The 19855-nt window shown below is 36.6% G+C and overlaps 1 protein-coding gene across 1 annotated transcript in view; it reads right to left on the reverse strand.

Moving 5' to 3' along the window:
- The window catches only part of PLXNA4 (plexin A4), a 313936-nt gene that overhangs the window by 263694 nt on the left and 30387 nt on the right, over nucleotides 1–19855 (reverse strand). The window contains exon 2 of the mRNA XM_053462914.1: nucleotides 7318–8550. Coding sequence (XP_053318889.1) covers nucleotides 7318–8493 — 1176 coding nt within the window. The 5' untranslated portion in view covers nucleotides 8494–8550. The remainder of the gene's footprint in view (nucleotides 1–7317; nucleotides 8551–19855) is intronic.

Consider the following 19855-nt stretch of genomic DNA (forward strand, 5'->3'; position numbering starts at 1 on the left):
TTCTGCAGCATTTTAGAAAAAAAAGGAAAAGCTTGAATATAGTAATTTAATTGTCAAAACTTGATCCCTTGGTGGAAAAATGGGAACTATGCACTTATTTTACAACAGTTCTACCTTTTTTGACCGACGTGTGATTCACTTGGACAAGGCATCATTAGAGAATACTGTTAGCAAGCAGAGAGGTGACACCTTCTCATCTTAAAACTCAACTCCCCGTTAAATTATATTATATGTATTTCTTCTACAGAACAATTTCCTATTTTGCTAGCTGCTCGAAGAGCACTTTATGTTGCTGCTTCTATTCTTTTCATGCCAGACTAGTAAATGGAGTTTTCTTCCCCATCAAGTAGAAACTGAATAACAAGTATAATTTATATACTTCCGTTAATTTCACAGAGACTTGGCAAAGGAGAGCTACCAGAAGATTATTAGAGAAAACCACATTTTAGGAGCTTTGAAACAAGGTGTATCATTGGATCTTGAGTGTCAGGACTATATATATATATATATATATATATATATATATATATATATACCTTGAGCATGTGTGACCTCCTCTTCACTCCCAGGACGTAACCCCGCAATATGTCTCTGGTTGCATGGTGCTGGGCAATAACCGCTACTGGGGTCTATGCCTCCTGCGCACACACATCCATAGTGTAAATGGACATGTTTCAAGGGAGATCTGTGACCATCCTAATTGGAACTTTAAGCTGAACTCTAATGGCATATACATATACACATACACACATTCACACACATACACACATTCACACACACATGTAGACAGACACACAGACACGTGTATTTGTAGATCTGTGCATGTTTTATATGTACAAAATAGATAAAGCCTCTCTATATATATGTATAATGAATACATTAACGCAAACTTTGAATGATAATACTGATTCCAATTATTTATAACATCACTATAGCAAATCCATCCAGAACATTTTTCTCAAAATTTGCCGAAACCAGATTTTTTTTTTCAGTAAAATCACTTGTGCATTTTGATAATGTCGATATGGAAAATGATGGTGCTATATAAAACAAAAAATAAAAATAATAGTAACTTTACTGGAAACTTTACTTACACCATGCAGTTCATTCCATATATTTTAAGGCTCCCAAATCTAATTTGGTTTATTCTACATTAGAAGGTGCTTTATGTAATAAAATAGAATAAAAACTGATCACTTAACAGGGACGCTTGCCCCGCTGGTTCCTATGAAATAATAACGTTTAATTCAGTTGATTGTGTATGCGATTTAGTTTACTCTTATGATAATCTTACATCTGTTTACTTTCCAGCTCCTTTTGGAACACAGACGTCTCGAGATACAGAATTTTTGCACATACTGCATCCTTAATCATCAATGTACCGCTACATCTAAGGTTAACTCTGGGTAATGCGATCATATCAGGCTTTTTATCACTACATAACAAGCTGCAGCAATATTTATTGCAGGTTTGCAAATTGTTACAACGAAAAGGATATAAGGAATGTAGAATCGAAGATTTTCAAATATAAGAAACGTCGTATCATTTTAGGAGAAACTATCAGTCACAGTTTACCTATCTCCTGGTGTGAATGAATGAATTTTTTCCCTCTACATGAATAATAAAATATTGGAAGTTTTTTTCATTTTCAACAAACAATCTTTATTTATTATAAAATAAATCTTATCTTTTTTACTTCAAAGCAGGCTAGCAAACAATCAGGTGGTAACATTCTCTGATGTTTTGCTTAAAAGGGTTAGTGTGAAATCAATGTAAGGGTTTAAAAAGATAATGTAAGCTCCCACTTACTGCTCATTTGTATATTGTTTTAATGTTATTGTTAAATTGTTAAATACCCCCATTGGTATAATGCTAATTTTAATAAAATGTTATAATGGTAATAAAATAACCCCTGAGAGCATTTTCTCTAAAACAGGCCGAGATGTATCTGCACAGCGCAGATTGGTGAACTTTTTGCTTATTACCTTGCACGAGAAAGCTGCCAGGGCTGGTCCTCCATTATATTTTGTGAAAGGGACACTCCGGCCATCATATGATGGCCGAGTGGTACCTTTAAATAATAATTTAACCTCCTTTCTAATGCACAGGGTGAACACATGTCCTGCTGCCAATGTGACCACGTGGTATATTAACCCCTAGCCAGCTTCTGCACTGGCTCACACAGGGATTCTGGTGGAGGGGGTCTAATAATATCCCCTGGTGCATGCGCAGGATGAGCTCTCATTGATTGAATTTAAAATCAGACCGCAGAAGGGGGGGGTATGTTCTGCAGGGTTCTGAGATTAAATATTTTAATTTGCTTTGCAAGTCATCTGAAAACTTGCCAATGAGTAAATAAATATAATATAGTCTTTCATGCCTTTTTTATTATTATTGTTTCATGATTTGAGTAAGCCTGCTCTCTTAAAAACATTATAATAACTCATATTTTTAGAGACAACACATTTTAAAAAAAGAAACAAGCTGTGTCTATGGATTTGTTAGATGCTAAGCCACTTTGCACACATGGATTTCAATCAGGAAGCTCATAAGAACTTGCCTATAAGAATTACACGGCTTCTGGTGGAACCAATTTAGAGAACCATTGAGAGCAGAAGATCAAGAGATTATCCAGATGTTAGTGATTTAATCATCTGCAACAACCGAATATGTAGTGCATCCTGCAAATCAAGGGTTAAGCTATGGATTTGTTCCATTTCATAGTTTAATTTTCAATATCACATTTTAAGCCATATTGCTTCTTAAAGTGAAATTATGACATTTACATATATATATATATATATATATATATATATATATATATATGTAAATGGTACCATTTCAGGGTTCTTCATGGGTCAGGCTCCTGAGAGAGTAAGATGATCACAGAGAACAAGAACACGTGTGTGTCGCTATGAATGATATGTGTAGTCAGTGTCATTTGACTGAGACTACTTTGTGCATTACTTTTCATAGTAGAGAAGAGTGGTCAGTATGAATTTGCCTCGGTGAGATTGGTGTCAAGTGAATCAGTCTCTACTGATCAGTTTAACTGAAAGTGATCAGGGGAGCTGAGTGAGGGTCAGTGGGACTGAGTTTTCATCTGATGTAAAGGATATTGAAATACATAATAAGGCCATATAAGAGAGACAATAAGAGAGCATATTAAATATAGCAATCAAGTTTACACAGTTAATTCTCAACCAATCTGAGAATATCGTTTCTGTAACGTTCCGCTAGTCCATTTGTCATCATAGCTGGTTTTGTGACTTATACATAAGTGAAGAGGAAGCATTTAAATGCACGTGGAGTACTGTTACATCTGAATCTATAAATAAATATTCATATTTTAATGTATAGGGTGTTAAATCAGATATAAGCATTTCACTCATGTACTGCTGGGGTTTAGAGTGTCTTCACAGCTTTAATACTGTACACCAAAGGCATAACTAGGATAACGGTACCCTCTACTCTTCTGAGTGATTTTCCTTAAAAAGAATCCGTGTAGCCTTCAGCTCAAACTCTTAATCCATCCACGGCATGACTGTGCAAACCTTAGGGACTTGTAATCTCTAGCTCATAGTTCAAGTTGTGATGCCTATTACACAGCGACACAGGCTGTGCTTTGACATGCACAGTACAGGGGCAACTATTTGCCCAACTAAACCGCAGGTGCAACAGTTACCCCTGGCACACACTCCAACCCCATTCACATAGGATGCCTCTTCCTCATGGATTATGCTCACAGCCATTTTTATCAGCAGCTATAATACTAACACAGTGTTTTAGCATATTAGTTAGAGAGATGGATTGGTTTTAACCTGAATTTATTAAGAGAGTATGACTCTGTTCCTGCATCGTTGTAAAATAAAGTAGAAAGCCTAAAAATATACTAAACTACTTTATGTAAAAAAAAACTAAGTGTCTTTATTAGGTTACTGTATAAAAACATTAATATTAAAATAACCCTGATTGGTGAGTTGTGCATAAATTGCAATGAGATGTAAAATGTAATCTTGCCATATTAACCATACATTATGACAAAGTAGTCATTGCACAGGAGAGACTCAACAAGAGCGGCCCTTCATAATGCATTGTTAATACAGTGAGATTTTTTCCTCTTGGAGAATAAGTAAAAAAAAACAGTAATCTATATTCCTTCATATTCAGAAAAAGTCATACAATTATTATAGACGCAAGACAGACATACAGTATATTGGTTAGCTTTTGGCAAATATCAAATATCGCTAGCGAGACAAGAAGGTGTCTGGAAATTTCCCATATATAATCCAGAAACCCATTATCACCACTAACAACAGCAAGTAATGCTTAAAATATAATGAGCAGAGAAACCCTTATATGCTTCCTACTGAAATTTGTGGCTTCCTATAACTTTTCTGAAATACCACATTGCACAGTACTATAGACTTTCCATAGAGGTGCCTATTGCTCCCCAATGCATTGTTCCCCTATTCCTCCCCAATGGTAGTGTTTTCCAGCCTGTGGAAGGGAAGGTTGGGGGACAAGGAAAAGAATGCCAGGATCTCAGTTTTAGGGCAACAGGCTCCCTTTAATCATATTAGATAGGTTATTATTTCATACATAGCACTCTAACTTCCTATGCCTGCTTAAGAATCATGTGTATTCATAGTAATACATTATTTAATTTAGTGGCTTTCTGACAAACAGCAAGCTCATCTCTTCTTATTGTTTGTCTTACTTTCAAATCTAGATTTCACTCTAAAACTGGGTATTTTAAGGACGAGTACGAGCGCTTGTGCAAATGTCCTTACTTCTGCAGAAACCTCAGATACACTTAATTGTAATCAAAGCCTTTGTTAATGCCATGCAGAAAGGGGCAGCTTGATAACCAACAAATCTCTCCCTACCCAGCTTTGACTCATTTATTATCCTCTAAGTATCTGAAAAGGGAGTTAAATAAGAAGTAATGTGTTTTCTACTCTCGCGTCAAGGCTTATTTTAACACTTTTTTGATGCTAGCCTCTTTTACTTTCCACTTACAGTGCATTATAGGTTATTATAATCATTGTCTGCATTCATCTTCCTGTTATTACAGGTGCATCAGTGTCTAACTACATAGAAATATTAATATTTGGAGTATGTCCTAGGCTGTTTTGAAATGGCTTTTATCAAAGGGGTGCTTGACGCATCCATCCATTATAAGCAATTGCAGTGTGCAGACAGATATCTTTAGCACATCCTCAGTTGGATTTGACCTTGATGGCCAAGGAGAGATCCAGATGGCAAAGGCTGATTACACAAGAAATGGTACCAGACAAGTAGAAAAGTGTTCAACACTTCACTAACAGTATTTCTACCATATTCACAAAAATGTCACTTAATACATACACACCACCCTGACAGGTAGATAGACAGTTGATAATGGTTGCTGGCTCTGGATTGGATGGGATATTTTGAAACATACTAATATTTAAGAGCTGGGGCACAACAAGGTGGTTAACACTAATACAACCCCCACACTACCTCTCCAGCCTGCTGCCAAACCGGGGGGCAGATCACCCTCTCGGCAATCTCTCTCAGTATCCCACTGCTCAACGGGCTGGTTACAGGGGAGATCCTTGATCTCCTAAACAGGCCCATTTACACTATGGAGGCTCAGTATAGCCCCCATAGACTAAATTTGAAGTCATATGATATGTCGTCATATCAAAGTGCTCTGTGTGTTAAAAGGCAGTACAGACTCTGACGAGGAGAGGGAGAGCTGGGGATGAGGCCTAGGGCAGCCCAGAAGGTAAATGCATCGCTGTAAAGCTAAAAGCAGACGATTTTTTAACGCCTTCCTAGCATTCTTAAGATGAATAACAATCAATTCCCTAGCAGAAAGCTTCTGAAGCACTTTCCTTTGGATTTCAGACTCTTAAGTGGGATAAGCAAGTTATACTTTTTTCCCCTCTATTTTTATGCAAATGTGCTCCATCAAGTCTTGTACAAAGTGAGGATTGTGTTTTGCTTGGTTTAATATTTTGTAGCACAATGGGATCATAGAAAATTGATCTAATCTTACATGTGCTCTTTTTAAGAAGATAAAGGATGACTGCTTTGTTGAATATTGACAAGTACCAAATAATTCCTTAAAGGGGAGCTGTCCTTTTTCACAAAACCTACATCTAAGAAAACTAATCTTATATATACCATGGGGGGAATATATTTAAACTTTTCTCTCCATCCATATAATTATTGTCTTATCTCTCCTGTCATAAAGTTGCTGATAGTTGCTAATTGTTTCAGGTAGTCTTTGTAAGGATAGGTGAGGAGAAGTGAGAGAACTTCAGGACAGAAAATTGTTGGCCTTTCCACCCTGAGACCCCTGCTTCAAGGAGGGCAACATTTAAACTAAAGATATCCAAAACAATTACACTGATTATCAAACAAAAGCACACGTTACAGGTAGTTTTAATTAACAAATTTAGTTATGCTAAAATCTGTGATGGCAGCAGTGCCTTTGTAAATGTTAGGTGGTACACCTATATTTTACTTTTAATACTTTTGCTTCCTAAATCATGGAATGCCAGGTAATATAGTCTTTTTTACACTTTATTTAAGCGGCTCCCTCACTAGTTCAACATTGTTGCTTATCATTTTGGATAAAAGTGCCATTAGGCTACATTGCAACTCACAGACGGGGTCCTCACCTCCTAATCCTATTAAATTGTAAACCACTAAATTAAGGTAAATAATAATAATAACAATAATAATAGTTCCAAGGGTTTTGCTTTTACTAACAAACATAGAGACTATGTTACTTAAGTGCTGCAAATGGAATATAATTGAGTGCTAAATTAATTTGTGATTTTGTTTTTGTTTATATTTATTTAATTTATCAATTATAGAGGAAAAGCACTCAAAACCAATTTATTCTTGCCAGCTTCTAGTCCAATTAGCAGTATAAGAATGTAAGAGGTGTGTCATACAGAGGCAAGAAATGTCATTTAGGATTTTATATTATAACACATTGTTTATGTCACTGCAACAGGTAAGCATTCTCATTTCTAAAAGAAGGTGCTAGAGTTCATAGAGGGTATTGTCCATGTAAATGCTGTTTAGTCTATTAGTTTGTTATATAAAAAAACAATGTAATTATTGATATTTATGAAATTAAAATAATGTATCACATGTTAAATGTCAATGAAAAGGTGGACCTTAACGAAATAGTTGCCAGGGTAAAGCTTCTAAAAGAAGATATGGGTCAATTAATGGTTTGTGTGTTTTTTACCCAAATTCACAGTAAGCATTAACAATTATTTTAATTCAATCAATAAAAGGTCCATGACTTACCGCATTGCTACAGGAAATGTCCTTCACCTTCAGCCATGCCAGATCTAAAGTACCTTCTCCCTTGTAGCAAGACTGTAGTCTCTCTTTAATGCGGTCATTAATGTCTTTAAGGACAAATACGCACAAGGCAGACTCATCTAGTGATTTCATTCTCCTCTTCTGACCTTTGGAGAAGATTGTAAACAAAACATCATCTCCAGGTTTGATTCCTAAAGATTTGGCAAGAATAGACCCAGCTTTGGAAAGGTAAGCAGCTTGTAGAAGCCTGTATTCCACACCATTTCTTTCACAGCCAATGGGGACTTCAACATAAGAATTGAAAGCCGTGTCTTCTTTGCACAAACGGACTAACTTGGAGGTATAAACTTGCTCCTTTGTGGCAGAACCAGAAAGATAAATCATCTCAGGATGAAGAGTCAAGAAGTAGACATAGTTGCCACTGCTGAATCCATAAATATAATAAATGTCAAAGTCTGGGATTGTGGTAAATGTGTCAGATGGAATCTTTATCATTGAAGCAACAAACTCATCATGAAAAACATATGCAAACATTCCATCATCTTCTGAGTTAGCGCTAAGCTTTCGACTAGAAATTGTAGGAAAGTATTCTGGTTTTCCATCTACTGATGTAGCAATAAAGAGCTTGTCATCAAGATTGTTGTGAGAAACAATGACACCAAAAACAGACCCGCTCTCATTTACCCCAGAGAGATAATGTTCTTTCTTATGGAAAGGCTCAGCGAGTTTAAAAAGATCACCAAGCCTAAGCAGTTTGCAGATACCTTGGTAAAGGCTACCACAAGCTAGTAATCTATTTTCTTTATAGTCAATAAGGAGCATTTTGTTGACATTGTTAGTAACAGCCAAAGGCTCATTGCAAGGCTGGACTATCCTAGGAGGGTAACACTTTGGGTTGTCTTCATCTGGTCCAGTCTGGTGAGTCACTAAGACCTTCAAGTCTTCAGAAAGTTTGTAAATTCTATTGATTGCACCTAGGTAAATATGTCCACTCCTTGAATCAACCACCAAGTGGTTAAATGTCCAGTCAGCTTGCTCAGCATAAAATGTGGTAAAATTCCTTTTTGCTTGTGAGGCTTGTCTGGTGAGAGCCATAATTGGGGCTAATAACACAAAGTTGGTTATTACACTGATCCAGCTCCATCTCGTGGTTCCCATATTTGCGACTCTTCTTCAATGTTGCTCCTGTTAAAGATAGAGTTATAAGGAGTTGACCTGCAAAAAAACAAGAACACACCATGTTAAATCTAGTTGCATAAAACATATGAAAACATTATATTTAACCCTGATTCATCTTAACATTAATCACCCTAGGTTATCTGCATCTCTCTGGTAACATTGTAAGTATTCAGAGATTGTCTTCTTAGTATCTGAAAGGTTAGTGCAAACTATTACAAGGATAGAACAGACTATGTTCAAATGAATGGGAGCTAATTTACTATCATTACAGCAAAGTTTCTCCACAGTGTAAGAAGGAGCATCCAACATCCTACTATCGTCTTCAACCATAATAAAAAGATACACAATCACAGCATACAAAGTAGTTCAAGTATTTATCTGTATAACCATAAGAACACATGTGAAAAGGCAGTATTGCATCTGCAACAGATGTAGTTAGAAGTCAATCTCCTTATATATAACAAGGATTGCACCGATCATACCCTTGGAAAACCTTTATAAATCCCCTTCCTCCATAGAATTTCCCAACAGGAAATAACATTGGTTTTTCCTTCTAAAAAGTTTAGACTGAATTGTGTTTTCTCCAAATAAGTCTATACTTATACCCCAAAAATATATAGTTTTTGCTGCTTGTTGTTACCACCACTATGCTTCTATTTTATGTTGGTCCTACCCTTTAGCATATACCCTTTAGTATATGAATCAAGACACTACATTAATCATATGCTAAATTACATTTTAATCAGATTACTTATTACTACACCATATTCAGTAGTTGCCGGCTAAGCAAAATCCTTTTATGGATTTGTATTCACATGTCCCTTAATGATGATTGTATAAAACAAGATGTGAATCAAATCACACATATTTAAAACTAGATCTTTTATTCATGATTAACCCTTTCCTTCTGCATCCAGCTCATCCATTAACATGGAACAAGATAAGAACATTAAATATAACAGACTACACAAACTGAATAGACCAGGTTTCCAAGAAACTCATCACAGCTGTTAAGGGCAAAATTGAAGCTACCGTACCATTCATTCGGGAATGTAACCATGAGGTTGATGAATGGCCTTCCCTCTGGTTCCAATCTTTTCTGTCCATGGAATGCAAGGCATAGTTTTACTGGGTCAACGGTGACCAAAGTATTTGTTTCTGTTGTGTGAACCCCATTTTTAAACATTTTTTTTCTAAAGCAGCTATTACAAGAAGACAAAACAGTCGTTTATAGGTTTTATAAGCCAAAGTGTTTTGCACATTATAAATGTTTTTAACATTCATAACATCCAGAACAAGTTTAAAACTATTCTATCTACTATCTATTTTTGAAAAACTATAAATATATAAACCCCTGGCCGCGTGGCAAATCTGACCAAATGGAGAACTATACAGACATGGTGGCGGTTATCTATGGTTTTGTGTACAATGTATTCCCACAGCCATTAGTTTGAATTGTAAATTATGCTAAATTCTAATAATGTGCATCCATTACACAGTATATAATTCTCTGAGGCATGTGCACATGGCTTTAGAACAGAGAGATGTGACACCAGTTATATTGTTTCCATACCATTTGAATGCCCAGTGATTTACTGGAACTGGCCGTTAGAAGTTACTTCTATTATACTGCAGGCTGTATCCGAGCTCACGCAGAATCACACAGCGTGGCTTCAGTACACAACAATAATGCAGATAAAGACATATACCCACTAAGACAGCCAGACCCATTCAAAACTACCCACACTTAATCCTGAGATTCTGCAATATTTAATGAAGTCATTTGGTCACATTCAACATGAAACTGCATTCATTTTGGGGAATAAAAACCCAAATGTAAAAAAGACCAAACGCTGTAATCGCCCAATTGTATCCAGTTTGCATGGAGAAGAGCCCATGCCAGAAAGTGCCCAGCTGTTCCTGGGAAAGCAGACAGAGGATAGGTTTCAGATGGAAAAGGAGCTTAATGACTCTGCCAGAGGACACCTAAGAAAAGAGCTATGCTGTAAATAAAGCCCAGCAGTAGCCCTACTGCTAATCTGGCAATGTATTATACTGTTTATTTTCACCCTGTGCTTGCATAGCTATGCAGTTTCCTGGGACACAGGAGGCCGTGAATGGATGATAGCTGGATTGACCCTTATCCCAGCTGCAGAACAAATAACGATGCTTATATAACTATTGGATAATGAAAACCTTTCTTCTTTGAGCTAGCAGAAGATATATCACAATATATTTGTTAAGTATGTAATTGTATTGTTAATTATTTAAACAAAGGAAACATGGTGATACAACGTGGTTTATCTATAAACAGGAATACTGTTAATGCTGTTGGACGGCCAACAGGGCCATTCCATTTGTTGCTATGGTGATTAAAAAACTTTTACCACTTTGCACCATAATTTTCATACCTAGTACCTAGATAATTAGAGGCTTTCCATCTGTATTATACTTTTATTTATACTCAAAACAGGATAAGAGTAATGAAATCTTATATTAATATTTGACCCTACACGTGCTGATTGCGTGTCTTTGATTTCTATACAGTGGTCAACATTTATGATGTCCTTCTGGTCCACCTCACATGAGCATGGTCATGTGTCTTCTTTTAACTCTCCTTTGCTCCACGGTAGCACAAAGGCCGAATCCTTAATTAACGCTCTTCACTATCCCAAGAGAGCATCCAAAATATCCTGCAGCTCTTAGTATAGAGAGCTCATCATACCATATTTATTCTGGCCACAAATGTTATGCTAACCCCACTGACTACTTGAATGAAATCAGACAATGTGCCAAAAAAAGTCTATTTTGTGGCAATTAGATGAGTTTACAACTATAAGCTGAACCTTTCTCTCAGCGTCGGGCGGCTGATTGAGCCATGGAGAATCCATTTAAATCAAAAGAGCATATTTCATACTGTCCCTCTCTCTCTAATTTCACTCTGCATTTCAGTGAACCTGCGGTGACATTTAATCACAATATGAATTGAATGTCAAGATTGATTTAGTGATTGGTATTTTTCATGGAACTACTTACGGTTTAATATTAAAAAATAAGCAAAGTAAATCCAAAATATATGTGAAGCTAAATTACATAACGTGTATAGTCATAATACATTTTAATGTGTTTTGTTGAAATCTCAAAATGTAAAAATGACAAAACATGGCTGCAAAGAACAGATGTCTTGCCTCACTAGCAGATGTTGTAAGAACTTCTTGTGGTAACAATGCTTGTAAAGTGATATTTAAACCTGGAGGCAAGTTATATCAATGTTTCTCAACTTCAGCACACCAAAGCTGGAAAGGTCATGTGAATTGGACAGCGGTGGCTTCTAAAAGGTGGTGGTACCTATTCCTGCATCTAATGAAGTCTCTAAAAACAAAAATCTAGTTTTAAAAAAGCATCACCCCATTTCATTTTTCTGGCTTGTATCTAAATAGCTATTTCTGAATTTTGTTGCCATGTATTCACTTATGCTATTTTTTATATACATGGAGACTTATGCCATACAGACCTTTATGTTGTTATTACATGCTCCCACCTGCACGGATATCACTCCCTGACTGCCATACTGTAGCCTCATAGTAAATTAATAAAATAAATAAAACGTGTAAAGAAAAAAGTAATGTGTGTGCTGTAGAGACTCCATATACAGTTTTATGACAAACCACACTTTTTGCTTCTAATAATTCTTCAGGGTATGTGGCCCTGATTATTTGTTAGCATGGTAGTGAACACATTTCCATGTGGCTGCAGCTCTACAGAATCTGGAGTCAGGCCCTTTGAAAACGGCAATCGAAAATTATATAAAATCTAGTTTAAGGTTATTTTCAGGCACAATGGAGCTGCAAAAAAAAAACCCCAAAACAATTCCAATGGTTCTGTTCTGGGTCAAATAAATCAAATTAACTCTTAGAAGGCTGGAGTGAAGAGCACACTACATGCCCATTTATTTCAATGTGTTCCTCGCTGTCCACCTGCCACGCACACACAGTGGAAAGCGGAGCACAGTATATTGTCACAGCTGTGTGAATGGGAAATGTGATGCAGAACTTTTTATCTGGATCAAGCCATTCTCTCAGTCACATCTCACTCTACCAATTTCACACAGGAATGCACAGGCGGGCACCGCCACAGAATATAACAAAAGAACCTTCATATCTTTTCTGCTATCATTTATCAAACCAGCAGAGAGAGAAATCCCAGTCGGTCGCAAGAACGGGAAGAGGCCTCTCTTTCTCCTTAACAGTCTGCAGCCGTTCAGCTCAGGAGCGTCTCGTGGCAAAGGGGTTGCGGGGAGATATTCCAGATCATTTTTTTTTAGTGCTTGACCATAAACCAAGTCTTGAAAAATCTTCATATATCTTAGTTCTATTTCATTGCTTGAAGCGAGTGCTGAGTCTTAATTACGCTAATTATCTCCTTTTATGAGGATTTCTGTATACTTTACAAAGAGCTAAAAAAACCTCTTGTATTTGTTGTAAAGTACAATTCTCATAATGCTCAGCCAGCCTACAGCATGCCAAATGATCATGAGACTGTTAGCCCATATCAGCGAGAGCTCTATATTACCTATCTCTCTCTGTAATGGTTACTAAAATAATGGTTTCTCACTAATTATTTTAGTAAATCCATTGTTCTAACCACTCAGCTCCATGTATCAGGTACAGAGCATTCTTCTTTCACCAAATAGGGAGCACATTCTCCCTGTTATATTATCTTTATTTAATTAATAATATAAAAGTTAATATTTTGGCTGCAGTCACAATTATTCATTGAAATTCCCTCACTACAAACACATGCATGAATATATCCGATGACATTTACTTACGCTGGAGGTCCTTGTCAACAGTGTTCTGTCTAAGACTTAATAAGCACTCCTGTAGAGTCAGCAGGCTTTGCAGTTTTTACAACCTCACATTCCATGTAAATAGGGACCTCGGGGAAAGCCATACCATATGACTTTTGTATAAGAGGCCACCATGCTTCCCTTGATATGCTGGAGTTCTTCCACTAGTGCTCAGGGAACTCAAGGCTGCCAAGACCAGCAGTAGATGAATTTGCCATTTGGTATTGTTTAGTATAGGAACAAGGTAGTACTTATGGACTATTATTTCCAAAATATCTCAAATACACATGCTAAATGCCCGTGCACCTCAAAGGTACATGAAAGGAAGGTTATTTTTCTGTAAGCTGGTATTATGCTTGTTGCAAAGGAATTGGGTCGATACCGCGGTTTATCTGTACATAGTGAGAGGACTGCACGGTAGGAGTGGTAATAAAATCCATCTGATAAATACGTTCATAACCCAAGCCTCTCGGCTGACACATAAAAGCAAGGTTTCCTTGGCTCAGCATTGTGAGATTTTTATAACTTTATATAAGATAAATGAATAAGGTTCAAGATGGTCTAATTATATAAAATGCTTCTGTGATGCTTTAATCTCCAAATGTATTAAAATCTATTTCAGACATTTAACTCCAATCAAAACAAAATGATACAGATATATCGCTGTTGTTTGCTCTTCCGTAATCACCTGTTGGGAAGTCTCTCACTGATTACAAATCTCTTCTGCGGTTAACCTTTTGATTGTTAGCGGCATATACAGTGCAACGGGGAACTTTCAGAACTTTTTTTTTTAGAAAAGCAGCTTGTACGTTTAAAGTAACACGATGCTACCTCCCTTGGTTGGCCATGTCTACCTGATAAAGAAATCATAAAGGAAATCCAGTTGGCAACAACAAAGTCTCACTTGTCTGTTATGATTGAAAATTAGGGTTTATCACAACAGGGGCTGTGAGTCTGTCTGTTGCAGATCAGTTCTTGAGTTGTGTAAAAATCAGCCAGAGAGCAGAAGAAAATTATGTAACTTATAAAACGTCAATGAATTTACTAATTAGGCTAAATCTAATAGTAGATTTTAGTCTTTTGATTAATCACACATAATAGTAACATTTTTAGAATACAACATAATATGGTTAGTTTTTTTTATGATTATAATTTTTGGTATTTTGCTATAAAATCCTTCTTGGTCACATCCTTAGTTTGTAAAAGTCAAACAAGTAGAGTAAGCAAGATTGCTTGGCCAATTGGTTTTATTGTACCGAATCTCAAAAGTCCAGTTCCTTGCTAAATGGTGTATCCCCTTTTACGGCGTGAATGTTACCGTGATAAAGCTAACTCAAACCTGTGTAATGTGTTAAGGTTTTAGGTAGGGAAAATGATTTGACAGTCGCAGAACCATTTCACATTTAACACACACACAGGTATTTCTTTTTCAGAGTGACTTTTATTACCAGAAGGCCACATTAAACCATGGTCCATCAATCCCCATAGAAACTGCCTATTGCAAAGTTCTTTTTTGAGTTGTATACCCAGTGTACTGTGACGTACTCATTTCAAACATAAGGCATTCATCTTTCACCTGCTGATACAGGACAGAAAGCTGCTCAGGACAAAGCCTGTGTTGACAAAAGTCTTGAAATGCAGCAATGGAAGACAGCCTACGCCAAGTTCAGTCTCCATGCACATATAAAAAGCACACGTGAAAGACCGGCAGCAAATATATATAGTGTACTAAAGCAAATTAGACAATATTGCTATAATGGACACTTTCACTGAAAATACATATATTAGTATAATGCAAAATTTCCCAAGTTTGTGTTCAAATGAGTCCATAATTTAAGAAAATGATGTTAATTGAAAATGTTGATGTTTTTTCCGCAGGACTGGGAAAGCAATTGGCAGTAATTTCTTGAATTTCTTACAATTTACATTTGAAAACCGCAACCCAACAGGCTAATGGAAGCAGAAAGATGGTTCAGATTATCTCATGTATGGAAATTAGGGAAATTTGATTAGAAAGGTTATTTTATGTAATTTCATAAATATGAAACTTGTGTTTGAACTCTAATTTCCTTTTAAAACTTAAACTCTTGTGTTTCCTGTGACAATTGAAAATCACTAATTACAGGTCTGACAATAGAAGAAAGATAATTTTACAGCTAACATATATTAAATTGCCAAGGAGTGCGAACAAATGACACTAAACTGGGTTCAATGAAACAAGCTACACAAAAAAAAATATATTATTTTTGACTATTTTGGAGCAGTTATTTCACTTACAATTCAAACTAGAACTGAAGCAAAGGGACACTTGTAACTAGGACAATCCATCACCCCGGGAGGTCTATGACATTTAACCATGAACTCATACAGCAGTACTTTTCCAATGCAAGCAGTTGATGAGCTGAATCGTTGGAAGTGTGAGAATATTGGACTCATCGGACAGTCTCACAATCTTGTTTGCTCTGATAGAACATACACTACCATTCAGAAGTCTGGGGTCACAAAGCTGTTTTCATGGAAAACAAGGACATTTCTAGCTGTGTAACATAATTGCAAAAGGGTTTTCTAATGATCAATTAGCCTTTTAAACTTGGATTAGTGAGCACAACGTGCCACTGGAACACATGAGTGATGGGAGTGATAAAGGGTCTCCTATGAAGATATTTCATTAAAGGTTAGCTGTTTCCAGCTACAATAGTCATTTACAACATTAACAATGTCTGTCCTGTATTTCCTACCCATTTGATGTTATTTTTATGGACAAAATTAGATATTCTTTAAAAAACAAGGCCATTTCAAAGTGACCCCAAACTTTTGAACAGCATTGTATAGATTTAACATTAATTACATCCTTTTGATTAGTACAAATCAAAAAGAAGCCAGGCCATATGAACAACAAGTGACGTTGGATTCAAACAATGACTCGGAATAAATGATATGAGGATAACGAGTTATGCATTTTTCCAATTGGGTTCTATTACAAACTTATCTCATGTGAAGTAACGAAAAAAGCTAAATTGTTCCAATTGTACCACAAACCATAATGAAACCACAATTAATTACAATGTGGTTCTTTATTGGTTGGTATCGTCAGTGATTGCATTGGCAACAGAAAAGAAAAACATGTGTCCTCAAAGCTAGAGACAAATTGTAATTCTAAAGTTCCCAATACACACAGCACACGTGCAAAATATGTCAAAATTTCTTATTTATGCAAAAATTCACAGTGAAAATTAACCACGATGATAAAGAGACGAAAACAAGGCAGAAGAATAAATGGTGTTATCGTGGAGAGTGTTAACGAGAGAACATCCAAGCCATCTACTGACTTAATAAGGGAAGTTGGCACATTCTGTAGGCTGCAGAAATGTTAACGTAGGTCATTCTGGGAATTTAAAGGGTGAAAGAAGTGTGTCAATTGCTACTAGCTAGAAAGTCTCCAACATACCCGAGGCACTACCTTGTTAAGAGAGTGCCCATCATTGCCAAACAAGCAGGCTCAGCATCAATGCAAATCACAAATAATCAGTGTCACACCACATACTCCTCTATGTAAGAGAAAATAATAAAGCATAGAAAAAAAAGTGAAAGAATTAGAAGAACTCAACAGTAGTGGTTGTCAACAGAAAGTGTACTATTAGTTCTGTTTGGTCTGCCTTCAACAAAACATGTCTACAAGTCCAGAAAGGCTCCTTTAATAGGATATCAATAAAGATTAATTTTTAGAACAATCCGTAAGACAGGTTGAATACTTTCGGTAGTTGTCAAGGACAAAGAGAACAGGGAAAATCGATACAGCCAAAATTAAACTTAATCTAGATGACGCTAATTAACAAGAAAAAGTATTTTTATGTGTAAAAATCTATTTCGGGTAAATTGCAGACTCGCTCATGTCTAGAAGACATGTATCTGGCATAAACAAAAAAACAACAATTACGGAAATAGCTTCTGAGGAATTTCAATCGTGGTGAGGATTTACAGATGAGATGTATTTTCTAGGGGTGCTGCCGCAGTCCTAACCTAGAGCAGCGCCCCCACACACCTATTTGTTCTTCCTGATGCTGCATGTCCTCTTTGTACAGAGCTCCTGGCCATGTTTTATCCTTGCACTCTGCCCCAAAATGTGGATAGGCTATGGTAATACAGCGTTCATGCCAGTCTCTCATATCCTCAACTTCATCATTGGGCTGGGGCTTCCTAAGTCAGACTATGCCACTGATTCATGACACACGTAGAACACTGTATTTAGTAGGACATTAAAGGTTTACTAAGAATATTGGGCTCATTGCAAGAAGGTGAAAACTTCCATAATGTCCAACCTGTCGAGTGGGAAAAAATGAGCCAAGCTAAAGAGTAATTATTGGTTGAAACTTCAGAATCATCTCTCTCCTCATTCAGCATGGCTGCCTTAATTGCCAAGGAACTGCTCTTTCAAAATTTTACATAGCTTTGTCATGTGTGGCGTTACACTGTTCTTCAGAATATAAAATAAAACTAAAATAAATGTATTGCTGGGGACAAACATCTTGCAACTTAAGGACACTACCAACACTACCAATGATGTAGCATGAACGCTATCATATCTATTAACCAGAAATAAAACACTTTAGTTATAACATGATTTGCTAGGTGTTATATAAACATGGATCTATGCAATATCAATTATCTCCCAGTTTGTGTGTCACTTTGGAAGGAATGTTACATCAATATCTGTGACGAAAAAAATATTAGTTTTCAGATAATCAAGATTCCCAATATTGTAATCTTACCTCAATCTCTATATTTTCCTGCAAATGTAATATAAATTAGAGATATTTCTTTCTCCAATTGCCTTATGTCAATATGGACAGAAAATAGGAGCAAAATAATCTGCCAATAAACACTATTTATCTGTGGCTTAAGAGGTCCCTGGTTGAGGCTATTTCAACAAAGGGATTCAGTCACACAATTGGGTTCTCAAACTCTCTCCTCGCTCTCACCAACAGGACATATTTATAGGACCTTTTCTCAAGAGACCTCTGGCCTCATGCAACCACCTGCTGTTGGTGGATCTTGACCTTTCAAGGCCAATCCAAAATGATGTCCAGATCCAAATATCTTACTAAGTTCACCTTACAACAGTGGAGTGTGTATATCATAGGTGGTTGTGACTGCAGATACGGTGTTGTACTGCCTGTTCAGGTCTGAATTTAGCAGTAGTTGATAGGAATTATTAACATTCAAATGCACTTGGCAAGAACGGTATTTTACAAGTGGCAATTAGCTGCGAAATAAAGAGGTTGAGAAATGTTAGTATATAAGATTATCTCCAGGAACAATCAATTATAACATACCTCTTTATTACTAGCTTCCACCCTTTTTTCTATCTGATGTCACCCAGGAAATCTGTCAATCGTACATTTTAGCCAAAACATATCCTGACAGCTGTCAAAGAGACCTATTAGCATGAATTAAAGCTTACAGTGTGAGAATTTGTGTGAGGAATCCACATGTGAGTAAATCTGCACATAACGGCTCTCAGGAATGCCAAAAATAATTAATTAATTTTACAAGCAGAAGGTGATATATTCCCTAAAGTCAGACTCATGAGTCCTATGATACCACCTGTCAAAATGCATTTATTTGCAGCAAACTACACTCGCTGATCATCATATTTACTGTATGTGAGCAGCCTCAGACCCCTTGGAATGTTTATTAGAGAAAGCTTATAAAAATACATATTCAACTGAATAATTATTATTCATTGTTTTATATAGCGCCATCATATGTTGTAGCACTGTACAATGGTTAGACAAGATATGTTGAACTCTCCCTCTTCTGGGTCAAGGTTATCCTCAAAGGCATTTAGTGGGAGGGAACTAGACAAAGGACACGGGGAAGAGAACGTGAATGGGCAGAACATGGACAAGGAGCAAGTCTGGCCACACACCACGTCCCTCTCTGTCCTCCAGAAATGCAGAGTTGCTCCTAGATACTCAAGATCAAACATGGAGAGTTCCCATCTTGAAATGTCCCTGGTATGTTAACTCTGTTGGTCTGTCTAGCATATCTGGGAACTCTCAGGGTTTGACCCAGAGTCTCAGGGTCTTTGGTTCAATATCAGCTTCTCAAGGTAAAAGGGCAAGATAGACAAAATTGTAGACTTCCAATTGGTGCTTTTGCTACCAGTACGTTATGGTTGATAAATGCTTGATTTCAGATTACGCACTGACATATAATGACAAGTCAAGGTTTCTGTGAGGACATGTATCAGAGTTATTTGGCAAGTCGCTACATAGAATCAGGATGGGCCATTAAAGGTTTATTAAAAGAGTCTCAATGTTACAGCATTAGGAAAGTCCCCATGGATGCTACCTACATAAAAACACACTCACTCTACAAAGAAATTCCCCCAAATAATTACAGATACATAAAAAACAGTGCTGTTGGATACCACCCATTTATACAGGCCTACAAATGATGCATTACATAATCAAACAACCAGTAATGACG

Source organism: Spea bombifrons, chromosome 4 (assembly GCF_027358695.1).
Source record: "Spea bombifrons isolate aSpeBom1 chromosome 4, aSpeBom1.2.pri, whole genome shotgun sequence".
Taxonomy (NCBI): domain Eukaryota; kingdom Metazoa; phylum Chordata; class Amphibia; order Anura; family Pelobatidae; genus Spea; species Spea bombifrons.